This window comes from Chinchilla lanigera, unplaced genomic scaffold, assembly GCF_000276665.1.
Source record: "Chinchilla lanigera isolate Chin_1 unplaced genomic scaffold, ChiLan1.0 scaffold00082, whole genome shotgun sequence".
NCBI lineage: Eukaryota > Metazoa > Chordata > Mammalia > Rodentia > Chinchillidae > Chinchilla > Chinchilla lanigera.
In genome coordinates, this window is record NW_004955483.1 from 2,774,227 (window position 1) to 2,792,968 (window position 18,742).

General features: G+C 38.8%; 1 protein-coding gene across 3 annotated transcripts in view; it reads left to right on the forward strand.

Annotated features, from left to right (window-relative positions):
• The window catches only part of Dcdc2 (doublecortin domain containing 2), a 175,810-nt gene extending 166,164 nt beyond the window's left edge, over nt 1-9,646 (forward strand). For all 3 annotated transcript variants that reach the window (XM_005403372.2, XM_005403375.2, XM_005403373.2), the window contains exons 10-11: nt 1,544-1,825; nt 4,469-9,646. In XM_005403372.2, the coding sequence (XP_005403429.1) occupies nt 1,544-1,825; nt 4,469-4,573 (387 nt within the window). In that variant the 3' untranslated portion in view covers nt 4,574-9,646. The remainder of the gene's footprint in view (nt 1-1,543; nt 1,826-4,468) is intronic.
• Nucleotides 9,647-18,742: the final 9,096 nt, after the last annotated feature.

The following is an 18,742-nucleotide window of genomic DNA, read 5'->3' on the forward strand; positions in this document are numbered from 1 at the left end:
AGAGAAAAAAAAAAAAAAAAAAAAAAAAAGAAAAAGTAATGAAGACAACCTTCTTATGGGTGTCAACTGGGTAACATTCTTAGGAATAGTGAGGACTCTACATCATTTGATGTTAGGCTCCTGAGTAAAAATTGAACAATCAACCCCACTGTCTTACTCAGTCTGTACAATACTAAGATTTTGCTGGGCCTTGAGGATAACTGGTTTTTCCTTTATTAAGTACCTTTTTTATATTATCTAACCAAATTTGTGACTTTATTTTTAACAGAAGATAGAAATTCATGGTTCCTCTTTTTCTCTTTCAAAATAATGTTGTGTGGAATATTTTTCTGAACTGTTAGCCTACTTCCTTTCATTTCCATCTTTCTTCACTTCCCAAATGGAAAGCAGTATGCTAACTTTTATAAAAAGATTGCTAATGGTGCCAAGCTATCCTTTTTTAGGTAAGAAGACAATTGATTTCCAGAGTTAGATGGGATATAAGGGCTAATTGTGGCCTAAGTCTTCATTTTACAGAGGCCAGCAAATTAAGTATTTAACATCAGGAATCCAGAGACAGGTCTGGGACCTCAACATAGAACATATCCTGTGTTCTTTCTACCCTAACATTTAAAAAAACTTATGCTATTGATGGAAATGAAAAAATATGATAGCTCCAGGAAAGGATGTGTCATAATAAATGGAAAGAAATTCCAGTGTTTTTAAGGATTTGCCAGGTAATACATACAAGTGGTTTTTTATATAACTTGTCTCATTTAACCCCATGAAAATTTTTATTACCTTTACATTTACAAGCAGGGAACTTGAAACTCACAGAATTTAGGTAGCAGCCAGTAGGTGCTTGGCCAGGATTTGAACCTGGGTTTTTCTTTCCCCAAAGTCTTGGTTCTGGGACTTGGCCTCCTGTTTTCCTTTAAAATAGACTTGTATATATTCAAATAACAGTAAAATGCTTAATTTGAATTTATAAAATTCTTACTGTTTGTATTTAGGACAAGCTGTCAACTGTCACAGGCATTATGTGAAAAGCTGTCCAAATTCCATGACAGAAAAGCTGAGTTCACTGGATCCAGGTGCTGCTACCATGACCCGCAGTGCTGGGAGTGGTCATCTCTCCACAAAGATTTTTTAGATTATTTCTCTGATCAGACACTCCACTGCCCACAGAAGCATCAGAGTACCTTGTAGTTTAGTTTCCTCCTGCTGTGGGGAGTAGAGCACTGGTTCTGGAGTCCCAGGATTAGCTCAAATTCTGTCTCTTCCAGTGGGACCTTGGTCTGGGTCCTTGGCTTTCCAAGTATGGCATGGGAATATAACCAATCTCATGGGACTCTTGTGAGGTATAAGTGACAAAATGCTTGAAAGTGTGGCACATGGTAGGTATTCTGTAAACATAAATGTATTTTATACTGTAAAGTACTGTGTAAGTGTAAGGAAGCTTTATTTAACTGTAATATAATAATTACTATACTGCTATATGTAGAATGGAAAAAATTCTCCATTATATTTCATACTTTTGTCTATTATTTTTTTTCCCTATCAGAGACCAGCAGAAATAGTTGATGAGGAAGAAGATGGAGAGAAAGCAGACATGGATGCAGAGCAGAAAGAAGACCCTTTGAGGGTGAATGGTGAAGCTGCGGATGAAGGAGGCAGGGATGCTCCTGATACCCCTGAGCACAGCGAGGAGGCGGCCAGTCCTGCCCGTGTAAATGGAGGAACTGATGAAGAAAATGGGGAGGAGCTAGGCCAGGTTAAAAATGAGCTTCAGCCACCAGTGGATGAGGAACAAAAGTCTCCAGGAGCTGGCAGTGGACAGGATGAGGTATTTCTATTACTTTTGCTATTTGTGAAGAATATATGTGTGAACCAAAACCACTTATGCCACAGCAGGAAAGATCCAATACTGCCTAATCAACTTCAATTTCTACTTATTTCAATCAGTTAACAAGTATGACTGTCAACCTAGCTGACAGCCCATCTGTCTGTCGTTCTGCCATCCACCCACCCATCCATTCATCTTCTACCTTATTGTAGAAAAATTTTACAGAATTCTTTAAGAACATATACAATAAAAGAGAGAGATACAACAATACAGACAAGTTAAAATCAGGGAAGATCAAACCAGAAAAGGATATGAAGAACAGTGAGACCTAGACATGATATAAAGAATATCTTCTCCATTATCAGTGACTTCTTTACTCTCTAGAAGAACTGTCTAGTTTGTTTAGCCCCCTTTAAATGGATTTATTGGATCAAGCCCTGAGCACACCAGGTACTGTTGTATTTAGCAAAATACAAGAGAGAACAAACTTAACAATAGCAAAGTGCAAAATGTTCTTGAGGCCAGGTTTTGGTAACCAGTAAAAAGTTACTTGTAATCCACTGTAGAACTTGTACAAAACATTCTTTACATCTAAATGAAATTTCTCAGAAGGTCTCTCATTTCATCTTTATTCAAATTGACATAATAACAGTCGAATTCTGTAACAAATTCCTCATATGCAGTTCTTCATGGTCCTCAGTGTCATTTATATGGCCACTCCAAAGTAAATGTCATAAAATTCTTTGTTATAGTAGCCTTTGATGAAAGTTTATGAAATAATAGTGGGACAGATAGTAAGATCCTTGTGTGCTTTTTTTCTGATGGTTTAATGTAATTCAACATATGACTTAGGGAGATGTATAGAAATGAATCTATTGCCTTCCATCACTGTAACTTTTGAAAAAAATTCTGTGATTTGCAATAACATGGATAAGGACATTACATTAAGAGTAACAAGCCAAATGCAGAAAAACGAACACTTCCTGATTCTACTTACATGTGTAATCTAAGAAAGTTGAAACTCCCAGAAGCAGAAAGTAGACTAGTGGTTACCAGGGCCCAGGGATGGGGATTAGAGAGATGTTGGTCAAAAGATACACCATGGTGACTGTAGCTAATGACAGTGGGTTGTATAATTGAAAGTCAGGAGATTCTGTGCCCTCCCTTGGGAAGATGGTAATGTGTGAGGTAGTGCATATGTTAACTCAATTTGCCATTCCACCACACACACATATTTCAAAGCATCATATTCCACACCACAAATATATACAATTTTATTTGCCAATTAAAAGATTAATTTTAAAAATAAAGGAGAAAATAGGCTTTTGATAGGAATTGGGCCTCAGTCAAAATCAAGGTTGTCTGATTTGAGAAGGCTTGAGGTACAGGCGTCTATGGCCTATAATGAAGAATACAAATGGGAGAATACAAATTCTTGGGTATTTACATGCACAAGTGCCTGATAAGTGACTAGTTAGGGATTGTAGGGACAATACAAATGCCTGAGCAAAGAAGTTACTGACACAGAGATTTAATATTACTTGACTCATCTCTCCTTTGCAGTGATGATCTGTTTTGTCTCTGTTCCCTAAATGTACCAGTATAGATATGTTTTAAGCATATCAAATATATGAAAATGTACATTTGTGTGAATTATAAATTAATGGTTAACTTTTGCAAAAGGATTGTGGTCCATGAGACAGTTCTTATGCAAAGTGAGAAATGATTATAGAAACAGTAGGTAACACAAGGCAAATACACAACAACTGACATTTATTGAGGTTGTCAGCTTGTGTTATAGTCAGTATACCACTTGAGGTGCTTCCCAAGACAATACGAAGTAGGACATAACTCCAGGAGTATGGATATTGATTGATAGACAGGTTTTTTTTTTTTTTTCTTTTCTTTGGAACATAAGTCATGGAATCATGATTATGGATTTAGGGGAGCTGGAGCTGCTCCTGTCCCCTCGATTGGGCCTTTTGGACCAGTGGAGTATCCAGGATTGCAGGGAGCAGAATTTAAGAACCATCTAATTCCATCCTCGTCAGTTTTCAACCTAATGGGAAAAGACAAATTATAAATGAGACTCTAGAACTAACAAGATATGAAACGTGCAAGTGGCAGAACAAATGTTGCAGTGGGAGAAGAGCTGCCTCTGCGTTTCGATGATCTGTCTTGCTCTTACCAGCACTTGGGTGCACTTGGGTACCACATTCACCACAAGAGAACCAGGAGGGACAGCAACAGGCTGGGCGAAGGAGGCATGAGGGGGAGCGCCTGCGTTTTTCTTCCTTTATCTCTGAAATGCGCCACAGAAAAGTACAAATGTGCTTTTGAAAAAGAAGAGCTCAAGGGGAAGTAAAGAAAAAATTGAGAAAAATAAAGCCTGCAGCAAAAAAAATGAATCAGTTTTGAAAACACATAGTGGATTATTGTCCCAGAAAAGGCTTCTGTACAAATAAAGGGTCAGGAATGGCAGGTCCACTAGGTAGATGGAATCACAAATGGACCCACGGTTCTGCTTCTAGTTGAATGCTTATATGATTAAATAGAATACTCAGTAATTCTTTTTTTGTAAATTTTGTTACCCTTGTAACCCAAAGAAGCTAAGCATCTTTATTTTGCTCTGTTTTCCTCCAGGCTGATTTAGACCCTCAAGGACCACCAAGACCAGAAGTAAAAATCACAAGTCCTCAAGAAAATGAAAACAATGAACAAAATAAGGACTACGCTGTTGTGGCATAGATGATTTTTAAAAAGCTAGTAAATGGATATAAGAAAATGAAAGGCTGTAATACTTGAACAATAAGCGCAGTCATTGCTGAACGTAACATGACAACAGGATTGAATTCTACTTGTTGAATTTACAAATAGAAGCCTGAGGGAAAGACTAGATAACTTTTAGCAGCTACTAAAGGAGAATGACTTATTTTTGTGGCATGTATTTTTGAAAGTTGAAGAATTAAGTAAAAAGGACAGAGGAGGACTTGCCCTGGAAGACAATTGGCCATTTATGCTTTTAAGCATAAAAAATAGGATCAGTCCTAGTGCATACTTTATTATAAATTTAGAAGTAAGATTATTCAATGGCAGTTCATTGTAAAGCATTTATCTGAAATAGCGTAGAATTTTAAAGAATTGGTGATAGGCTAACATGTATTATTTCCTTAAAGCAATAAACTTGAATGAACAAATTGCAGCGGTTTAGCTTTAGAGATAATTTGGAGATAGCAATAGATCGAAATGTTTCCATAACTTTGTCCACATTCTTTTCCTCTTTTCTCTTTAGCCAAAATCCACTTTACATGAGCTAGCAAGACAATGTAGTGTTCACGTTGGCTACAGGAAATATTTCTGCAGAGGACTAGTGATTAACGTCATGCCTTCCCTGATGCGCTTTTACACTCTGCCTCGTGACTGCAAGAGGGCACACTCAGGAAGTGGGGATGAAGGAACTCCTGGTCATGTTACTGGCTGGATGGTTTGCAAATTCTAGAAATCCTATGGATTTTCATAGATCCAGTCTACTTGTACCAATAATTTTAAAAAGAGAAGCCTATGGGAAAGAATAGATAACTATTCAACTAGATATCTTTTTCTTTTCCCTCATGTTATTGTAATAGAAAATTTGATATTAGTTATTCCAGAGATTGAATTCTTGTTTTTTGTTTTTTTAAACAGAGAAAAGACAATGTAATAGGAAGGGGAAAAGGGCAGTAAGAGGAGTTTGTGACTGTCCAATTTCACTTGCTTTTTGTTCTATTTCTATGAGGGCTATCCTGTGATATTTTTGACTCTGGAGATGTCAGCACACATTTTCATAGCTGATTATATTTAGTCTTTCCAGCAGATTCCTTCTTATATAATTTAAAGCCAGATGATAGAAATTGGTGAAAAAAAATTAAAAATTGGTGTAATGAAACCATTTCCTGATTGCCACTTTGTAGACTGGTTAATAATTTACTTTTGCCTTGTGAGGTATATATGGGAAAAATGTAATTGCATTAGTTTGGTGATTATTAATAGATACTGTGTCTTTCTTGCTTGAATACAGAAATAATATATTTTTCTCACATTAAAGAATATATTTTTAATTATGTAGAAGCTGTATGAAAATTTTAACTTTTAGTGCTTGTATAAGACTATTAATCATAAATTTAAAGGACTTTTTCTCTTTCACAGCCAGCTTTTGAAATCAGAATAGTTGGTGGTTATATAAAGCACTTAACAATACTATAGAAAATAGATGTATTTTTCCTAGCAGCTATTTTAATATTTTACACAAATAGGAAGTATGAATAGAGATCATAATGTAACAGTATTTGAAAGAGCGTAATGATTTATTAATCTAGGAAATCAATTGTAAATGAGCATTATATTTTTGGTGGAAAATCTAGACTCTACTTTCTGCCAGCAGGCTTACATTTTCAAGTGGACAATAGGAAGTACTGTGTACAACAAGCAGCCATCTTGTGTGGTGCAAGAAATAGGCCAGCTGGGCTTTTAATGTTAAATTCCAGTGCTACTATTAGTCTGTGGTCAGTGATTTTGAATAATTTATAAAAGTAAGTGGTTAACTATAAGGAATTTTAGCTGTCTCCAGGTGATTCTTTTTTCTTTCTTTAATGGAGAATTTCTCACTCTTTCTCTTTTTTTCTTTCATAATTTTTCCTTTTTCCTTCTTGTTCTTTTCTTCATTACAATATGAATCTTAGGTTGTAAAGAGCTCCTGGTGAGTCACTTTAATGAAGCACAACATGGATATCATACAGGAAAATAAAGTTTGAATTTGATTATACTTCAAGAAGTTTATAGGTCACAATAATTACATCAAAAATTTTAAATGGTGATGTGTTCTTTTCTTTTTTGTACATACCTGTTGATGGAAAGAAATTGTGACCTACCATGAGGGAAAGAAAAACAATTTACCAGTTTAACACATCAGCAAAACTGTAAATAAATGACATAGGTAATCCAAGCAAGCAAGAAATCATGTACAGAGAATTAAAATTGTGGACATCACTTTGGAGATGACTTTAACATAAATGATGAAAGCCAGTTCATCCCCCAGTGTGGTAGTTCTCTCTGTGGGATGGCGGTCTCTATGGCAGGCTAGCTGACAGATTTGGGAACGATTTATATGAGCTAATGGAAGAGATCTTGGTTAGACTTCATGTACTGTTTTGTATAGAGAAGGTGCTATGTACAACTTATGTCGCTTTCACGTAATAACCAAATATAATGCTTTGAGACATTAGTTTTTGTGATGCTGTACATGTAGGTTTCCTAGTTTTAATTTTGTGTAACTACTTTATTAAATTTATTTGGATTTTTAAGGCACTTGTAATCAACTGATTTGTTAGCAGAATTGGAACATTAGGAGTTTTGCAGAGCAAATAAAAGACTATAACTAAAGTCATTTTTAGGCTGCAAATATTTCATTTCAGTTTGCTGGCTTAGCTTCTGTGAAAATAGCTATCGAATGCCCATTGACTTCTGGGTATACAGTATAGTACTATGACCAAGGAAAACTTTTACACATTGTTTTTCTCTGTGTTCATAGAATGATTTTTCATTTAAGATTTTTTCCTTAGAACTTTTTGGGACTATGATAAAGCCAGGCTCATAGGTAAGATATGATCTTTCCCTACCTCTTGCTTTATTCTGAAGGTGATTAGTCTTGCCATAGTGGATAAAGGTAAGACATTCCTTATACATGGCTCAGATCAGTCAGGTGTCAGTCAGTTGGGAAGCTGGATCAATTAACATGGAGTTATTAATGCTAACACTTGCAGTGTATAATTCATCAACTAGCATCTCACAGTTTTCATTGGACGACCTGCTTATATACAAAGGATGAGATCATTCACTTAGAAAAATAACTTGAGTATTTGAAATTGAGGCTGCACAACAACAGGAAGGCTCTCTTTTTCTATTAAACAACTCCCCTGAAGAATTAGTTTCACATTTTGTTTGCTCAACAGGTAGCAAAACCAAAGTTAAATATGTAGATTAATTGCTCAACAGAAAGCATCACATCTGAGCCATTGCCAAGCTGAACGGAAATACAGTACATAGATGAATATCCAGTACTTACATGGATGTACTCAGGCACTTTAAACATTAAAAAGGCCTCTTTAGACACAGCGTTATTAATAGAATACAGCTCTTTGGGTTGAAGCTGAAAGAAGCAATGTATAAAAACATGCGGCAAAATGCTAAGAAATGACATGTGTTATGGTGCTTTAAATATTGGTTCTAGAAGACCTTAAGAGATGTAATTATTTTTCTCAAAATAAGAAAGTTATCAGCATTTTAGTGAGGAAATGCATTTTAGGGAGGAATGTTAGAACACTTTTAAAGTCTCATTAAAAATTAGACATACCTACCTTGTTTGAGGTGATTTCAGAGCAATTTCTGGCATCTACAGTACTGCACACTTTAGATGCAGAATATTTCATACCAACACAGGTCCTGTCAAAAGGTTAATCACTTGGTGAATGTGAGTGGGCAGAATTTTCTTGAATATACCTGGGACTCCTCTTGGTCCTAGGTAGCCACAAATAGATTGAGTTGAGCCATTTTTTTATATAACAGTGCAGGAGCATTTTACCTTTCTTGTATGAACGCAGTGTCTTGGATTGGGATCATTTTTTTAAAGTTAGCTTGATTTTCAAAGGCAATGAGCGCATGCAGTTCTTTGTTATTGAATAGAGTTTTTACAAATACTGAAGATTTTTGCTTTAAAAATTCTTTGTGTGGATGGGTCTGCAGTTTATTCTTCCCACATGAAACTTTTATAGTTCTTCTTGTGAAGTTTGAGTGACAGATGGAGAATGAAAGAGGGTCCCTATGTGTTGATGAGGAAAAAATAATATTGCTTTTGATGAGGCATAACATCTGGAGGAGAAGGGGGATTAGGAAAGAATTAAAAAATGTCTGGATAACAATAAAGAATTTATGAAATCAGGAGGTAACTAATGGAACTCCATTGACTTAAACCAACAGTGATTTAGCTTTAATCTGTGAATGGGACTAAATGAATTCTCTGCAGTTTCATCAGTTGGAACCATACAGATTAATTGAGTGTTTCAGTTATTGCTACAAATGTAATGACCTATGGGGAAAGGGAGGGACTGTAGTTGATTTTAGAAGTCTGGAGAAAGCCTATTTTGTTGTTCTGCTTCATTGTTTGCCTTGTGTCTTAAATCTTCAATATGTGCAGTAATACTGTGTGATTATTGATGTTATAAGTGAAGATTAAGTTGAGCTCATTGTTTTTATATGATTTGTTATGTTTAGAATGTCTGCTCATAAAGAAAATTGTGTTTTTAGCAAATTATGAGCATTTAGGTTTTACTTCTGTATTAGTGCATACTCTAAAATGCCAAAGTTTACTGTATCTTGTGAGTAAATAGATCTGCATTTTGTGTAATTAAATTGTACTTGGATGGTTTATGGTTTGCTTATGATGCTGTGTTGCTAATATTTCACGTATTCATACTTTTTATGGCACTTCTCATGGACACAGTAGAAACACTTGACTTATACAGAAATTTAGTGAAAGATACTTCTGTTTCTATTTAGCAGAAATTAAGCTTCATTATGCATTTTTTAGTTTTATGTGCATGTTGTTTCTTTGATAAAGTGCAGGTATATTTAAACATTATTTTCTTTTATGAAATATTCTCATAGAAGCACAGGTCAAACTTTTTAAAATAAATAAAGGTATCTTTAAAAACAAACACTAGATCATGTATCCATTACACTCATTTTGTATACATACATCCCTGGGAATAAATTCAAAATTTTACAAAGGATTTGGCTAAAATTCTGCTTCAGTTTGTAAGATCCTCACCTCTTTCATTCCACTGAGTTAAATGGTTTTGTTTTCCACATTTGAGAAATAAAACCAGTTAAGCACAAAATATACATGCTCTGAATCCTGTAACCATGAGGAGTTTATGAGTGGGTCTCTTGTGCACATGACCAGCTTATCTCTTTCATTCCCAAAGAATAAAAACCAAACCTCAGCAAATAAAAAGGCATCTCAGTTGCCAGAGTCCAACCTCTTTAGATTACACTGTTAATTGACATTAGAAACTTTCCATAACCAGCAGTGACTGTAATTTCTATAAAGTGTTGTAAAATTGGAGCATTCATCTGTTTTTTAATATTTATTTATGAAAATAAACATTCGGTTTTCCTGCAGATTTCTAAGCGTTTCCCCCCACCATGGGACTTTAAATCTATTTAGTCTATTAAATTGTCATATAGTCTCTGAAAGGCTCTCACAGTCAAATGCAGTCTTCCATTAAAAGATGAATGGCATGTTGCTCTCCACTGATTTAACAAACTCGTTGGTTTCATAGTAACAAAAATGACATAAAAATTAAACCCACACCAAGTTTAAAGCCGAGCAAGGCAAGTGGCCTTGGCGCCACAGCTATTCTCTTTGGCTGTGGATAGCTGTTAGGGTTGTGCAGGTTCTCCAGATTCCCTGACTACCAGCTCACTGGCTTCTCTTTGAATCCTTGAAATACCCCTGAGCAATCTTGTTACTGGGGAGTCAGGTCTTAACACCATAAGGAACCTGGCAGTATACTAAGATTCTTTGTGTTTTTGATGAAAGATTTCAGACAGGACATGTAGGCTGTCATGTAAAGTTTAGACAGAATCCATTGCAAAATGGTAGATTCTCAGAGAAAAGGGAAGAGACAGACAGAGGAGACAGCAGAGAAAGGAGAGGGATAAGGGGAGAGGGGGGGGAGAGAAAACATCTCCAAGCATGAAGGAGGGAAAGCAGGAAGATGGCAGCTACACTTGACTGAGGTCTCAGGTTACAGTTATCTGATTAACAGGATCTTTGAAGGAATATCCTTTCCCTCAAGGTCATTGTTCTTATACAAGGAAAATGCTCTGTGTTTACCACTTGAAAGAGAAGTAGGTCACTGTTGACTCCTTAGCTGGAATGCTTCCATTCAGTTTTCAGACCTTGAGATTTTTCTAACCCCCTACCTGAACTTTGTATGTGCCAAGGGTCTTACCAGCCCACTCAGAGAATATGATGTACTCTTGAGCTACAGTTTGAAACTGCAAGTGTGAGTAGCTTTTATCTATCACTAATGATTCAAAAAGCAAAAGAAAAAGGAAAAAATATCCCATCCTCACTTTTCAAGTAGCCTGCCTTCACCTCCTCCGGGTCTATTATTAATCATTGTCTCATGACTAACAATCTGCTATCAGGAAAGAAAGTGGTTTCTAAGGATCCTCCTGCCTTGGGCTGAGACCTGATTTAGATTAGAACTTTTTCTTTCCTTCCTAAATTTCTTAGATGATGAAGGCCCCTGAGGGAACCCTGACCATCTGAAAAGAACAAGGAAGACATTTTCAAGTTATCAACTTTCCCAAGTAACCTCTAAGGAAAATGTCAGTCAACATCATAATCATCACAGTTCTCCAAACTCTAGGAGTAACTTTTCTGTACGCAAAGAGGTGCCAAACTCACACTCAATGTGGATGTTTTTGTGACACTGCCCATGTTCTTGCTTGAAGGCGTACATCTCTCTGTGTCTTTACAACGAACTCTCTCTGTCCTTCTGCATGGCAGTCTCTGCATCTTGCCTGAAATCTTTCATCACAGGCAGAAAGAACTGAGCATCAGGGAGCCAGGGGCTGGATCCCTGGAATATCACCACCTGGGTCCTGGTAATACAAAGGCATAAGAGAAATAAAGATAAAGATGTTCAGAGGAAGGAGAGGGATTTTTTCCCATTTGAGAAATCAGTCAAAGCTTGGTGGGCTAGGGAGCCTCTGAATGGAGACTAGACATCCACATGGGATTTAGATATTTGCTTTCACTCTGTGATAGATAGCTCCTTCCTGAGAACACCCAGGCCACACAGATGCCATGAACAGACAGTGGGAATTTGACTTCCTACAAGATTTCTGAGCCAAAATCCCTGTCTACGGGCCACCCAGGGCCTCCATGGCTCCTGCAGTCTTCTCTACTTTCTTCCTTTTTCATCTTGGGTCACCACCACTGTCCCTAGTCCTTCAGACACACACTTCAACATCAGGCAGACCTGGTTGGACTTGGAGCATTGACACTGTGTAACTTCAGCACCATTTTCAACCTCTCTGAATCTCAGTTTTCTTCCTCATGCAAAGGAAAATAATAGGAATTTATTATTTTGTTGATATGTAAGGATTTAAAGACAGAATATGTACATACCACTCAGCTCAAAGTACTTAACAGGGAGATAATTATTAGCCTTCCTTTTGGGTTTTGGCTTTCCTAGCACCCTGTCCCTTTATCTCTTCTACTACTCACTTTTGAGCCAGAATTGATTCTTTTTTTGCGCTTTTCTGTTATTGGCAGAAAGTCTCCCCAAAACTGTTTTTAGTCTTGTGGTGTTTGTATGCACCTGAACCTGTTAGGATCATAGCTTTTCCTTGTTATTAAAGCTGCTGATTAGTTTTCTGGGTTTCCCAGACACAGAGAGGCAGGATATTGCTGACAATAATGAGAAAGAGAGAGAGAGAAAGAGAGAAAGAGAGAGAGAGCATGTGTGTGCATGTGCATGTGCGTGTTCATGTGTGTGTGTGCATGTGTGCGAGGGTGAGATGGATCAGGCCATTCTATTTGCTCTTTAATCATCTTAGCACCCATTTTTTAAAGCTCTACAACACTGAACATACAATCTACTTCCCTGTGAAGCTGGGGCTTGGTCGGCAACCTTAAGCCTTCATCATTATGGATCCCAATGTATGTGGCCTGCGTGGAGGAGACATGGAGAAGGCAGATGCTCCTTTGGGAAATTTCTGACTTATAAATCCCATCATCCATGCATCAGTGTTGGGCTTCCTGTGAAATACCAGTGGCAGCCAGGTGCCTGTTTCAGTATCACATCAGCATGAAGTTTTAAAAACTTGTCCTCTTTGTCATTAAGGAAATATTTATTGGATCACTACCATGTAGTACATGGTGCCTCCAGCTGCCAGCGAGTAAGCCAGAGCCTGCTGTGCTCTTCACCTCTCAACCGTGCTGCTCCTGGACACTGGGGACCCACACAAAGCAAGGGAGTCACCACAGCTGCCCCCATGGGAAGACCATGTCCCCCTTTGCATTTCTGACAGGCACTCTCCTGTTATAAACTGTGGAGGTGATTTGGGTTGCTCAGATGATGAAGTGCAGCTTTCCTCTTCCATTTCTAGGCGTCACACTTGCAAAGCTACTGAGATAATTTCAAGCTCCATGTTTGTTATGTACAATTTCCACAGATTTCCTATTATGGTTTGTGTCTTGATGTCCCCCAAAAGTCTCATGCAGTTTTAGGCTTTTGCAGAGGGGGCTGAATCTAGAGTGTGTGATGCTGGGATGAAGGGTGTGTGATTACTAAAACAGTCCGCTGAGTGATTTGGCACTGCCCTAATTCTAGCAGTCTAGGTACAATATATAAGGGACAGAAAGAGTCTTGAATCTTCCTGCCTATTGCTTTTGCTGTTTTCTGTCACTACGAGCCATTGCCTCTCTGCCATATGCCACTCTGCCTTAGAGCCAGCTGATTATGGACTGAAACCTCCACAAACTGTGAGCTAAATAAGATTGGGTGTTGGGTATTTTGTCTCAGCAATAAGAGAAAAGTAAGACACATAGGAAGAATGTCTGATGGCCACGGAAGTTGCTTTCCTCTCTTTGGCTGGATAACGTCACCCTCAAGCTAATTTTCTCCTGAGAACTCAATTTTTGAAATTATTATGATAAACAGGAAGCTTGAGATGATGGTGGAAATGTGTTTAAAAACTTCAGCCTATACTAATGTATTAAAAACGTAGTTCTCCTTTGTTATTTTCTCCCCTCATTTTTGTTCTCATCAGTACCCATTACCTTTGTTAAACATGAATCTCTGCCTGGCACTTTGAGTGAGTTATTGGGCCCGTTCCCCAAGGAGCTTTTAACAATAATAGCAACCAGTTGTAAGAATGACAAATAGTTTCAAGAATACAAAATGTGTCAGTGTGATTCTTTAACTATCTGATAGACATTCTTTCAAACCCCTTGTGTATATTTTAGAAAAATTCTCACAAAAGCCCTTAGAGGAAGGTACTATTATTTCTTCCATCTATTCAGGATGTGTGTAAGACGTGGAGTAAGAAATTTGCTTGAAGTCACACAACTAGTAAATGAGAGCCTGGTTTATCCTTGTCAGCTTGCATTACTAACCACCATGTTCTACTGCTTCTCATCTAACCAGAAGATCATAGGAAGAATGGAATGTGTGCACTCACAGACCAGAATTGTGAACATGAGTTTATTATTGCACACATGGCTGGGTGGGTGGGAGAAAGAAACGTGTACATGGAAGGGAGATTTCTGTATTTTTATAAGAAAGAGAGCCTCCACTGAGGAGCCTGTAAATTTCAACTTGAATGAGTGGTGAGAAAGAGGCAGTGGAAGTTCTATTTTAGAAATGGAACCTGTGTAATGGCCACATGGAGAAGGAAGTGACTGAGCTTGTGGTTGGTGGGCTCCAGCAATCAGTCTGCAGGAAGCAAGTGTGGCCAGGGCATCACAGAGACTTGGCACATGGAACCAGACTCCCTGACTCCCTTGTCCGCTTCACGGAATAGGAAGAAGGAGCAGGACACGGTGCTGGTTGATGGGCCTCACGTGGCACATCAGTAGCCTTCTGCATGTTGCAAGGGGCAGGTGAGTCTCAGTCAACCACCAGGCTTGTTGATGCTCTTTATCCTTACATGGGAGCCAAATGATCTGCTGATGCAGCTGTTGGTCTAGGAAGTCAATTAAGTGAGATTCTATTCTGGTTCTTTTCTGGGATAAGTGGCTGGCGAGAAGTCACAGTCATTCTGAGTAGCCGAAAATAACTAACAAGGCATTTTAATGAGTTAATAAATCTTTCTCACTGAACTATATGGGAAGACGTGAAACATCACACTTTAGCTGCTAACCAGCCTTAATTAAACTTGATGTTGAAAAGGTCAGTGCCCTGTCTGGTGGGTTCCAAGTCACTTCACACTCAACAGTAGGGATTATTATGGGGTGAAAGCAGATGTGTGCACAGGCAAACAGGAACCTTATGCCATAAGTGATGCCTTTCAATGGGCCTCACCCAGCCAGTGGCACCTACCTTTCATCTGTGTAAGTCATTGCTCCAAGTGCTTTAGTGTGTTAGTCATTTAATCCTCAGCAACAGCTCCAGTGGGAACATGCAGATATGATCCTTGTAGATGAAGAAATTGAGGGAAGGAGAGTTGTGATGATTTCATCAATATGCAAAGTAAGAGGGGCCAGGTGTGCACACACTGTGTTTGATTCCAGAGCCTGGACATTTAACACTCCGTTCTGAATTGTGATTACACACAGAGACACACACCAAGCTCCCGTGGGCCTCTAGGTGCTAATACTTCCCAGGTATTCCAGAAGATGCATTTTGGGATAGGCCAAAGATGCAATTCCCCAAAGTGCTGCCTGGAAAACACAATTCTTACTATCTTGTGGATTGCTAGTGGTCATCAGGAGGTCTGGTGGGTAAGAACAATTACTGCAGTTGCTTCAATGCAAGGATCTCAATTCAGCAAACATCTATTGATCCTGCACTGTGAATTAGATACTGTGCTAGGTGTTGGAGAGAAATATGAGTACTCACCTTCCAGTGGCTTGCAGGTAAGCAGATTTGCCCTTATAAAATTCCTGGGATAATAAACATAGCAGTCTGGATTGATCTTGTACTCAAACTCCATGTAAGTTAGCTCAAGGCTCAAGTTCAGTGGCATCTCACTTTTACTGCCTGCAATGATTTAAATGGAATTCATGTAGCAGCAACATGTGCATATATTATTTCTTAGCCAGTTTTTGACTTTGAAAAATGCAGAGCTCTATAATAGAGGTGGCGTTTAATCTGGGACATTTGCAGAAGAGCTGAAATGCTGCTACTTTCTAGCAGAATCTGATCTCAAGGAGGGAAGTCTATGAGGCCATTCACCTGGGTTCAAAAGCTAGGTAGACTGCTTTCTGGCTGGGTGAACATGGGCAATCAGTTAGGCAAATTCTCTCTCTAAACCTGGATCTCTTTATCTGTAAAATGGAGGAAACAACAGTAGTTACCCTTACAATTATATCAATGATAAAGTATATTAAATAAATATGATCAATGGTATTTATCACTTTACTGGGCACAGAGGAAATAGTCCACAGAGCTGTTTTGATTACTTTCTCTGCATTGTAGCCATCCTTGGTCCTATTTCATGTTGTAGTACTCCGGAAGAGATGGTCTTGCAAAATAAGATTATAACAACCCCCTTCTTTCCCTATAGCACACAGAAAATTGGTCCAGGGGCAAGGTAGGAGTGACACTTATTGGAAGTCACATTCTGAAGAAAGTTCAGCATTTCTTGTTGATGTTTTCCATTACTTAGAAGACAAAGAAAGGAATAAGGGGAACAATTCCCTGTACATGATTCTGAAGCTGATGGTGGGGCTGAGACTGGGAACACAGAGCTAGCCAAGACCATCTTAGGCCAGGTGTGGGTAGACATCTGCTCTCTTGTTGCCTCCTTTTCACTTCACACCCTCCCTGCTGCCTCCCCATGACCCCTACCCCAAGCTTTTGTCCTGTCTCCTCCAGGATTCCTTGTCAGTTCCGGTCTGATGCTGGCACTGTGTAGAACACCTTACCCTTTGGTGCTATTCAGACTCATCCCAGGGATGGTCCTTTGCATCATTCCAGAGGACATTGTTGGCCTCGGTCATGGTAAAGCTGTCTTGGTGTCCTTGTCATCACCAGTGGGCTCTTGTTATAGTTTAGATCTAGAATGTTCCCAAATACTCCTGTGTCCAGATATGGGGCTTTTGGAAAGTGATTGGACCAAGGGGGCACTGCCCTCATCAGTGCACTGGTTGCTGCACTGTCCTCACCCTTGATGAGGTCTTGTGCTGTTTGGAAGTGGGCCTGCTTGGAGCTGGGTCCCTGGGGCGTCACCTGGAATGTATGTCTTTGTCCTGAGCATCTCCTTTCTCTTTGCTTCCTGGCTGCCACAAGGTGAGCAGCTTTCCTCCATGGAAGGTCTTCCGCCATGACACTTCTGCCTTGGAGCCAACCAGCCATGGCTGGAGTCCTCTGAAACCATGAACCCAAACCAAACCTCTCTCTTCCTCTTCCTCTTCCTCTTCCTCTTCCTCTGTCTCTCTTTCTTTTTCTCTTTCTCTCCCTCTCCCCACCTCCCCTTGCTGTGTATTGAATCCAGGACCTTCACACTGAGCCAATCACCCCCACTCCCTTTTTATTTTGAGACAGCCTTACTAAATTGCTAAGTTGGCCAAGTTGGACTCAAACTTGTGATCCTCCTGCCTTGGCCCCAGAGTGCTGAGATTACAGCCTGGCCACCACACCTGGCTTTGTTGCCCCTGTTTTAAAGGCTCCCATCTTTCTCCCCATCGTCCAGTCTCCTCCTTGACAACAAAACAAAACAGAATCTTGAAAAGCAAATTCTTCCTTAAGCCAGGCTCACATGGGGGTATTGTCTACTCATGCTTCAAGACACAGGGTAAATATTATGTTCTTTGAGTCCTTTCCAGAAGCTTAAAGCAGGACAAATTCTTCTGTTTAAGAATCCTTCAGCACTCGGTTCCTCATCAAACACAAATAGTGATCAGCTTAAAGTCTACACAAGGCTCATAGGGCACGGACTCCCATAGGGACTTAGTCTTTAACTACGTTAATAAAAACAGTTCTGCTTTCTGCTGTCCTTCCCCTGCCCCACAGATACAACCTCATTTTACTTTTTCTGTTTAAAATTCATCTAGTGGATTCTTCCAGAACTCTAAATAACATGCTTACTATTTTAAAAAACAATTCAAATTTTTGAAAATGCAGCCAGGACTTCCAATCTAGATATTTTTATATTCTATCCACTTGAGAATTTTTTTATTATTTTACTGATAATTGCCTATTATTTTACTGCTATCATTTTTTGTTTCATTGAAGGTGTTTGCCTTTACCTTTTGTTTCATATTTTTCATTTTTTAAAATAAGAGTGTTTTTTCTTTCTAGGAAATGATTTCAATTTATATATTTAGTAATGTGTTCTTTTAAATTATTTGATGTTCTTTTTAATAGCCTAATATTTTTATCTTATTGGTGCAGTTTCTTCTTGTAAGCTGATTAGATTTGTGTGTGTGTGTGTGCATGCATGTGTGTCTTCTGCTGTGATTTTCTGACACACTTGTGCTTCCTGGGAAGTTATTATTCCCTCTGTAGTGTCACTTTCAAGGCATTGGTTCCTTAGATGTCTGAACCTTCTGGTTGTGCTTTCATAGGATGAAAGGCCAGGCTCCTGCCTGCCCGGGGACAGTTTACTCTGCCCTTGATGGGAGGCCTAGATCTTCCTTGGGTATCTAGCTGGACTGGAGATCTGGTGGGAACTTTCTGTCAGTGGGCCAGCTTCTGCTGCCTATGGCTATAGTAGTAATAAGTCAGCCATCAGATTGGGCTTCCCCACTCAAGTGTGAGGATGAGGACAGCGTGGTGCTGGAACACATGAATGCTCTCAGTCTTAGTCCTCCCTGAAGATTTTTTTTTGTTTTACCTGTTTATTCTAGATATTTGCTCCTGGGCGTGTACAGAGCACATATCTTAAGCAACTGCACATAACTTGATGACAAAACATCCTTCCTCTGATTTGCTGTAATGGCTCCTGATTACTGCTGCATGAACTGGTAGCATCCTTAGAAATAACCCACTTCCATAACACCTACACAAGACAGGAAAAACAAGGCATGCTGGGTCACTGTTTGGACCAAGCCCTGCTTTACTTGTTTGATCTGGACTGCTTTTAGTGATGGAGTTTCTTCTTCTTCTTTTTTTTTTTTTTTTTTTTTTTTTTTTTTTTTTT